The sequence below is a fragment of the Takifugu rubripes genome, chromosome 11 (assembly GCF_901000725.2).
Source record: "Takifugu rubripes chromosome 11, fTakRub1.2, whole genome shotgun sequence".
NCBI lineage: Eukaryota > Metazoa > Chordata > Actinopteri > Tetraodontiformes > Tetraodontidae > Takifugu > Takifugu rubripes.
Genome location: NC_042295.1, coordinates 7526113 through 7535564, shown reverse-complemented (window position 1 = coordinate 7535564; position 9452 = coordinate 7526113). Strand labels below are relative to the sequence as shown.

The 9452-nt window shown below is 38.7% G+C and overlaps 1 protein-coding gene across 2 annotated transcripts; it reads left to right on the top strand.

The window, feature by feature from the left end:
* Positions 1-3401: 3401 nt before the first annotated feature.
* Positions 3402-9388, top strand: aifm4 (apoptosis inducing factor mitochondria associated 4). Of its 2 annotated transcripts, XM_011608444.2 has the most exons (19): positions 3402-3526; positions 3918-4002; positions 4403-4512; positions 4591-4700; positions 4891-4935; positions 5021-5102; positions 5187-5299; positions 5430-5516; positions 5579-5670; positions 6119-6249; positions 6329-6444; positions 6516-6587; positions 6852-6915; positions 7206-7282; positions 7768-7885; positions 7984-8082; positions 8176-8251; positions 8333-8437; positions 8616-9388. In XM_011608444.2, exons 2-19 carry the CDS (start codon positions 3920-3922, stop codon positions 8644-8646), a joined length of 1611 nt encoding a protein of 536 aa, XP_011606746.2. In that variant the 5' UTR covers positions 3402-3526; positions 3918-3919; the 3' UTR covers positions 8647-9388. The 2 variants fall into 2 exon arrangements, with proteins under 2 accessions (XP_011606746.2, XP_029700214.1); XM_029844354.1 differs by lacking the exons at positions 3402-3526; positions 3918-4002 and having other exon boundaries at positions 4649-4700.
* The last annotated feature ends 64 nt before the right edge of the window (positions 9389-9452 follow it).

The window sequence follows — 9452 nt, the reverse complement described above, 5'->3', positions numbered from 1 at the left end:
CATGCGTTGCGTTGCGTTCGAGTGCTGTTGATAATTGCCCTTTTACAATCACGGTAAATTTAATGTTGGTTGGTTGATTTCTTAGGACGTCGTTCTGGTCAATTTCATTGTAAAAGTTATCTGCAGGGACATAATCTGCATTTAAAGGGCTGGATTTTCGTGGATTTGTGGAAGTTCATTTCGTTCATTTCAGAAAGTCTATAAAGCCAATGTCAACAGGCTTTGCTAGCAATCGCTATTATATGTTGTTACTGGGGGAAAAAAAATGCCTCGTCAATGATTACTGAAATATTTGGTCTCGCAGCGCCACCATCAGGTTAATTCTTGCGGCATAGGTTCAGAGTTGAAACAGCCTCCACTTCACTATGACTCTTATCAGAATTATATCATAAGCATACTGACGTGTCAAAAACAAAATCACAAAAGCGTTACGAACAAATGATTTCCAGGATTACATCAAATTTTTAAAAACATGCCAGTCAATTATGCAAATGAAAAAGTATTGTTATTCTTTAAATTTCTATTTTTATTTGCGGATTCAATGGGGTGACGGGGAAGGGTGTGAAGTGACATTGTCTCCAGTAGATAACGCCCTAGCCAAGCCCTGTGTCTCCAAGCCGACCACAACGGTCAAAAACAAACAATTCTAAAATGTCAATGAAAAGATAGACTCCATTGCTTGATCAATTGTGCACTTTTTTATGTATTTCCATTGAATTATGCACCAAACATTAACATGGATAACAAACCCATCCGTTTAAGCAATGTAATTAATGATACACCAGAGAAACATTTCTGGATCATTTGAAATCCCACCTTGACTCAACAGGGTTGAGCAAATCAAAACAAAAAATAAATCTTGACTTTGACATTTTAACAAACATCAGTCATTCTTGTACAAATATATTGAGTTTGAGCAGATTAAAAATAAAAACATTAGTAATAGAAAAGATGTTCTTGGTCAAGCTGCAGTTTCCTGCTCCTGAAACAATTTTGATTGTAAAAGATGCTATATAGATAAAGATTGATTTGATTTTGATTTGATTTGATTACAGTTATCATTATTCTCATTTCATTGGTCCTTTCTGGTGATGGTAACTTTTCTTTTCTTTCTTTTTTTTAACACAAGGGTCCAAATTATTATTGTTTTCCTCACTCATCTCAGCATCTGCTCTGTTAGCAGATGTGGAACAATCTGACATCAGAGCAGAATCCTCTAAGTTTCCAATCTTCCCCAGATAACTTTCACTGAAGGACTGTTTGAACCCATTCAAACTCATATTGAGTGTTCCAGCTGAACCTTATCTAGCTTTATGTTTGACCTTTACTCATCAAGCCAGTAATATACTTAACATCCTGGTGTGGCGATCAGGTCACAATAAAGGGACTGGGACAGTAGTGTCCTTCCTAAATGGTGATATCAACTGCACCACACCACAATCTGTTTCTGGTACTTTAAGGCCGTTTGCCACATTTTAAATTGAGAAAAGTGAGCAGAATAATAAATTATTTATACTGATCAAACAGTAAGTTACATGAGACAGTAATTATTGTCATTTCATTGTCATTGGCCTTTTCTTGTTTTCTGGTGACAAAAATTTAAGTTATTCTTCATAGTTAATCTTGACCCAACTTGGGTTTGACGTGTTGTGTGCAGAGTATCTAGTAACAAAATACAAAGCAATAATGAAACATCCAGCTAATTTCCCCCCATATTGTGACTTAGACCAGAAATAAATACCTTCAGTAAGTCTGTCTGCATCTGTATTTGCTGCTCTTGTCTTCAATCAGAGAAAGACTATGATCCCAAGTAGAGTCAAGAAGAGGAGATCGACCATTGAACGGAAAGACAAACCAACAAACACAGGCTGTCACGTAATATTAGGAGTTTTCCCTAGTTTTTTCCCTCTCCCCCTCCCCTTCTGTTCCTTGTGTTCCTGTGTTTCCCTTGTCTGTCTGTTTCCAGGCTGGGCAGAACTGCTTCCTGGTTCATTCCCATCACGCGATCTACACACCTGCAACTCATCCCCAGATAATCATCTACACCGGCCTCCTGTTTTAAAAGACTGGTCCACGCTTCTATCTTTGCCAATTCGTTGTTCAAGATTCAAGATTCAAGATTCAAGAGAACTTTATTGATCCCTTTAGGGGGTGTCCACCAGGGAAATTAGCATCTCCAAAGATCTACAGCATCTGCAAAATTTCCCACCACCATTTCACCCCATCAAACCTATTAAAGATAATAAAATATAAGAAAATAAGAAATAAAATAGAATAAATTAAAAATAGAATATGAATATAAATATAAAACTATAAAAATGTTCCGGTTCTCCTGTTGGCCCTCCTCCCCCCCTGTGAGGAGTTGAACAGCCTGATGGCTCGGGGGATGAATGAGTTCCCCAGTCTGTTGGTCCTGTACTTGGGGAGGCGCAGCCTCTGGCTGATCAGGCTTCTCTGGCTGTGGATGACAGTGTGCAGAGGGTGGCGGACATTGTCCATGATGCTCCGCAGTTTGTCGATAGTTCTCCTCTCTGCCACTGTCGCCAGAGGTTTCAGTTTCATCCCAACCACCGCCTGATCAGCTTCTCCAGCCTGGAGAGGTCCGCTTTTGTTCAATCCTCAGATGCCTGTTCGAGCCAGCCAGCCTACTCCAATGAAGAGTTTTTCAGCTTTGAGCTCTTTGTAGGATTCTGCTGCCACCTTTTCAGTAAAGTCTAGAATGGTCAATCTACTCGGTCCTGCATGTGTCTGCTTTTTGGGGTTCAGTTTGTGTCTGCCACTCCTAACACATAAACTTGCTCCAGGAGGAAAAAAAAACTGTCATGAAGATCAAAAGTATAATATTGGATTTAGAGCAGCCAATGATAGTGACCTTGGCTCTCAGAAACATTCAGGTCAGATGGGTGAGGGCATTACATGCTTCCACATCAAGAAATAAAATCTAAAGCAGCTGAAAGACAGATTCATGGATAAACTAACTTCTTACAGTAGATGATTTGCCATTTTAGCTAACAGTAACAGTTCCTCTCTTGGAAGTGTTGCCATTGACACTTTTAAATTGTCTCCAACATAATCCTTGTGTAAAAACTGGAGGCTGACAGAGGAAACTTCCTCTGCATTCAAATATCATTCAATGTGTTTACTGATGTGTGACCAGAAATACTTTCTCTCATCATCTACCTATTTCAGATTTTTGTGAGAAAAGATCTGTAGCGTATTGCTCTTTTAACTAAGTTTCCTTTCGCACGTAAATCCCTGGTCCTGCTGCTGTGTGCCTATTCTTTGTTCTGCACTATGACCAAACTCTCTCCATCGGTTTCATCCCTCATCGGCTACATTCGGCTATATTCGGAAGTGGGCGGCCCTCGTGGCGAACACGCGGTACGGCCAACTGTCTGTCACGTGACCTGCCATGTCAGGTTCGGCGGAGCCAGTCTCTGGTTTGTCCTTGAGTGTTGCAGAAGAAAGGATCCGCCTGAGCTGTAGGTGCATCATTTTATCATTTAAAAAGGGGGAAAAGAAAAAGGTAAGCCCAATTTACATGTATTGAGTAATGGTTTTAATTTTGCCCTTTAAGAAAAGGTTTGCATGGAAGGTGGACACTTGTTCCACATTATTCCTCCCTTTCTTCAATCTCTGTTATGTCGAATGAAATCAACGTAATTGTATTTGAAGACAGTCAACGCCGGAGTAAAGGTTTATGTTTCTGGTCTTATTTGCTTTATTTTGTCTTGAAGGTTGTTGACATTTATTGGAGAAATAAACATGTTAACATGCATTCCAAAGTTTTCTGTCAGAAAGGAGAGTCACATGACACTTTTATCACAATGCTAATAATAATGTTATGTACATATGCAATCTTGTAAAGTTCTCTTGTCACACAACACTGCTATTTTCTATTATTAAATACGATTTAGGAATGGATCAATACCATCAACCAGCTGAAGAGGAGGACGAGTTGACTGAGATGGTTTGTCAGGAAACAGACCTAAAGGATGGACAGTGAGTCTGTACTTACTGAACAAATGCTGATACGTATGAATAACTTCAACATTGAAACCAGAGTTCACAGAAACAAATTACTGGTTACAATGCAGTCTTCCGCAACAACGCTTGGGTCCATGTCGGTATTACAATTTATGTATGTTATTCATGTTATGTGCTAAACATTCAGTGCATCTCTACTAAATTAATTGAGTAATATGGTGTGCATGGAGTGATGTAGCGACCCCACCCAAACTAGATGGTCATTTTCCAATGTCTTTACGTTACAGCATAATCATTAGAAGCAGATAGTTTGGTGTGTAGTTGTGGCTAATCAGTTGTCACCTCTTCTGCAGCGGCTTTTATAACCTCATTTATATTTGGGAGTATTTTTGTCACCACATCATTCTGTGTTCAGGATGAAGGAAGTAATGGTGGGAGAAAAGAAGGTGCTGCTTGTCTGTAGCCAGGGTCAATACAGTGCCATTGGAAGCCAGTGTTCTCATTATAATGCACCTCTGGTGAAAGGTAAACCATCTGTTATTTGAACTATGATGTTATGTTGTTATGTTTATTAGTGTTGACTTATAGTGTGCCTCAACCCAGGAACATTGGTCGGTCAGAGAGTGAGGTGTCCTTTTCATGGTGCTTGTTTTAATGTCAGAACGGGGGATATTGAGGAGTATCCTGGTCTGGATTCTCTGCCTACTTACAAGGTAAAAACACAAAGTTCTACCTAAGTTAAATGTGGTTTGAGAGGCTTTACTGTCATGTGATTGACATTGCTTGGTCGAACCTATACATTTAGGCTTGAAAACTGATGGACATAACACTGAAACCTGTTTCTTGCTGTTGCCTGAGTTCCTTCAACAATTTGTGCTATTGCATACTTTTTTGATATTACAGGTCAAAGTTGAAAATGGCATGGTCTATGTCACCGTCAATAAACATGTAAGTTCGGGCAAGTTCTCCAGATAAAATAAAACTCTTGTTTTTTTTGTCTTTTGAGTTTGAAACATTGGCTTGTTTTCCTCAGGCTCTCAAGTTGACTAAAAGGGTGAAGGAGATGTGCAGTAGAATAGCAGACATCAAACACACCATTCTCCTGATAGGAGGAGGTAACAAAAAATGAATTATCCATGATCTGATACATGTTATTTCCTGAATGCATCAATTGAAAAATTAATAATGTCTGATTTAAGGCCCGGCTGCCCTCGTTTGTGCTGAAACGCTGCGGCAGACCTGCTACGAAGGTCGGATCATCATGGTGACACGAGACGCCCTGCCTCCCTTTGACAAACCCAAACTGAGTAAAGTAAGGACAGAGGAGAAACATACACGCATGTGTGTTTCTGTTTGACCATTGTCACAGCGGCGTTAGGATATTTTGTCTGAAGTGATCTTTTTCAGAGGTGAGACGTTTGAAAGGTCACTGCTTTATTCAGGCACTCCATCTGGACAGGAGCAGCATTCTCCTCCGCTCAGCTGACTTTTATCAGCAGTATGGTATCGAGGTGTGGACAGAGAAAGAGGTGAGGAAAACAAAGACTTTGTCTTGCTGAAAAAAACATTTGTTTAAAAACGTTCTTTGCAGGTCATTTCGGTAAACACAGTCAACAAGGCGGTAAAGATGATTGATGGAACCTGGCTGAACTATGACCAGCTTCTCATCGCAACTGGCTGCAGGTTGAAGTTGAAATATCATTTTAGGAAGTCAAAGAAAGATTTTATTTAAATACGCCTTGATGCCTTTTGTAAAGGGTCAGATAAAAGTCAGTGTTAACAGGAAATGTGTGTAAAGCCTGCTTTTTACTTTCACCGTTGCCATTTTAATGACACACTGGAACAAAAGTACAAGTTTTATGTTAATCCCAGTAGAAATTAACATGTAAACCTCCATGGCATATTCTGCTCATACCATTGTAGTATGTACCATGTGACCCTTCTCCATGACTTAAACCCTGGAGGATTGGGACATGGGGCCCGACTTGCCGAACACATGTACTAAATTGGGGAGGATGAAAAATGAAAGCAATTGAAGCAGGCGCGGAGAGGAAAAAAACAAGGAATGTTCTGATTTGCTATGATCCCATGATGACAGTGGCTTGTGTTCATATTTTTGCTTTGTTCACAGAGCTCGGCCTCTCAGCTGCCCTGGTTGGGACCTTAAGGGAGTAAAGTTACTGCAGACTCACGATGACGCCAATGAGATTCACTCATCCTGTCAGGGACAAAATGCTGTCATAATTGGAGCTTCTTTTATCGGTTAATATCTTTAAAGAACAACAAAGCATAAATCTTAATCTTTAAATATACATAATAATATTGAAAATGAACTCAACAGGTATGGAGGTAGCTTCCTACTTGTCAAACAAAGCAGCCAGTGTGACTGTGGTTGGCACCAGCTCATACCCATTTCAAAAATCTCTGGGTTCAGAAATCGGCAAGATGTGCATGGAAGTAAGGAACGAGGTTGGCTGTTGTGTGACCTTTTGTTTGATGAGGTATTTTTAAACTTTTTCTTTTATCAGATGTTTGAGGAACAAAATGTCAAGTTCTACATGAATGATGGAGTCACAGAAATCAGGGGCAACAGTGGAAAGGTAGTACTCTTCATTTAATGTTTTACACTGTTCCTGTACAAACAAGTGTTTTAACTGTTGTTGTTTTTTTTAAATGTCCCCAAAAATTCATGCACATTCAATCAAAATATTTCCAATGTTTGTCTACAGTATATGCTCATATTTTGTATTTTGGGGGGGAAAAGAAGGCTACTATCCCTCAGACTGGAATTGTGCTGCACTGAACCTGAAATACTTATTATACCTCTTGTGCACATCCATCCCTAAATGATTGACATGTTTTAGGTGAAGGAGGTGGTCCTGAAGAGCGGTACAATCCTGGAGGCTGATGTGGTTGTCGCAGGAATTGGTAATATCATTACTATTGAGACTGTCCTCTTTCTCTTTCCCTGCTTTGGACACCCAGAAGGACATTGTTTGGGGTCATTTGAAGGTTTCTTTCTTACATATCTGCATTGGTGTTTGTACAAGAGTTTTCTTTGCCTTACACTCCTGCAGTTCTGTTTGTTTACCTTCAGTCAGATCTCTCTACAAACCCTTTTTGTTTGAAACTAATGCAGCAACCATTTTTTTTAACAAGAGTTTCTTTTTTTGTATTCATTGAATCTCAGAACATTTTTGTCTTTATGTGTTTTTCAGGCGTAATCCCCAATACTGACTTCTTAATCGGCAGCAAACTGGAAGTTGATTCAAGGAAAACTTTGGTTGTTGACAAGGTGACCTGTGCTGACAATTAAACTACTTAACATTATTATAACATTAATTTAAACCGTTTTTCCCCTGAGAAGTGTTTTATAAAGTCCCCTTTCTAAATTTTATGTTGCACAAGGAGTTTAAAGTCAGCTTTCTATTATCAAACATTCTATATTTAACCAATTTTATGAAGCTTGTATTTTCTGATTCTAATCTCTAACTGAGTAGTAGCTCAACTGGTCAGACTGGTTCAGTGTTGGGAGTGTATGCAGTGAAAAGGGTAAAGATATATTTACTTGAAACGCTTACTTTGTTGTTCAAATTAGATCAATGTTATATAAGAACTTGTTCCTCCTTACTGGAGGGGAGTCTTTAAATGCTAAATATGTTACCAAACACATTTTTTCATTAAATTTGAAAAAAAAAAAAAGTCTGCCTGAGCACAAATTTTCCTGTAACTACAGTTCATGTTGATTATGGTCATTAAAAGGCTTTGCTTTCTTCACAGTTCATGAAGACTAATGTACCGGATATTTTTAGTGCTGGAGATGTGACATCTTTCCCTCTAAGCATTTGTGGAGATAAAATGGTCAACATTGGACACTGGCAAATGTCACAGGCTCAAGGTATGATTCTGGGAAATTCGCTATTTTATTTTAACTGGTCCAAAACCTGGGTTCAACTCACAATAAACAATGAGTTAACATGTTTTTTGAAATCTTAGGAAGAGTTGCAGCATTAAATATGCTGAAGAAACCAACAGAATTCCAGTCTGTTCCTTTCTTTTGGACTGTTTTGCTTGGGAAGAGTATCAGATACACAGGTAAAATGTTTAATGAAGATAAAAAAAATCATTATATCAGAGTTATCCTGACTCACTTCAAGTCTAATATTTTCATTAATTTAAACATTAAAGGCTATGGAGAAGGGTACACAGAAATAATATATAAAGGAAGCATCCAAGAAAGGAAATTCCTGGCATTTTACATAAAGTAGGAATTTTACATTTAGTATTCTCCATAAACATACCTGGATATAAACTCATTTGTAGTAAATTTGTCCTTCGTTAAAAGGGAAGAGAAGGTTGTGGCCGCAGCCAGTCTGATGTTCGACCCTGCGGTGGCTCGTCTTGCAGAACTGATGGCTTCTGGTCAGACCATAACAAAGACCCAGGCTCAGTGAGTGAACTCTGCAAACTCAATGATTACTTTAGTCACAAGGAGGACAAACCATAAACAAACACAAAACAGCATTAAAGTCATCTGAATATTATTCTCTGACCCATGTAATGCAAGCATCTTATTAAGTGTGAGAAAGTGAGGCTGAGGTTTCTTTTTTATTTCCTTGTGTGTTCAGAGCTCCTGATCTGGCCTGGCTGCTGATGTGAGCATGTTGTCTCTTGTTGTCTCCTGGGCCTGTTGTCTCCAGCCACAACCACTCCAGAGTCCAGATAGCAGTGACCAGAGTCACCGCCTTTTCAGTCACTGTCCCTCTCAAAGAATTCAAACATGCCAAATTGGATTGCTCCATTTATCTCCTCAGGGACCAAACCTGACCACTGCTGTTCCTCACATCACTGTTGCTATAGCAACATGAAAGCTGTATTGGATTTACACTTTGTGCTCTTAATGACGTTGCTGTTCTCAGTTCAGATATATTTTAAGTTTTGGTTTTGTGCTCATCATATACAAAATATATACAATATTCCTTTGTACTTATTTTCATGATTTCAGTCATGTCATGACATTCAGTCATCCATCACAACACTGTTTACATGCCTTTTGAATACAGTTTCATCAGTTAACTCTGCAAAGATGAATGTTGGTAATCCAATACCCTTGCTTTAATTTATAATAAATACTTAGAATTATATTCTCCTGTATTTTATCAGGTTTACTTGTCTTTTCTTTTTAAAGAAGGGGCTTTTTTGATAAGACTACAAATCAATTGTTATTGTTCAGTCTATTAAAATGTTATTTGATTGTTCAGCTGCTCCTCCTGGAATAGCCAGTTCTCCTTTGCAGGGTTGTGGGGAGCCAGTGTGCTCAGCCTTTGTAAATGGGTTAAGGTGCCAGAATTGTCAGTTAATGCAAGTTTCTAAAAAAAATAAACAACGACATCCTTCAATTCAAAATGGTAATGTATATATTTTCTAAAAGACGGATTTCAAACTCCACATTGGATTTTTATATT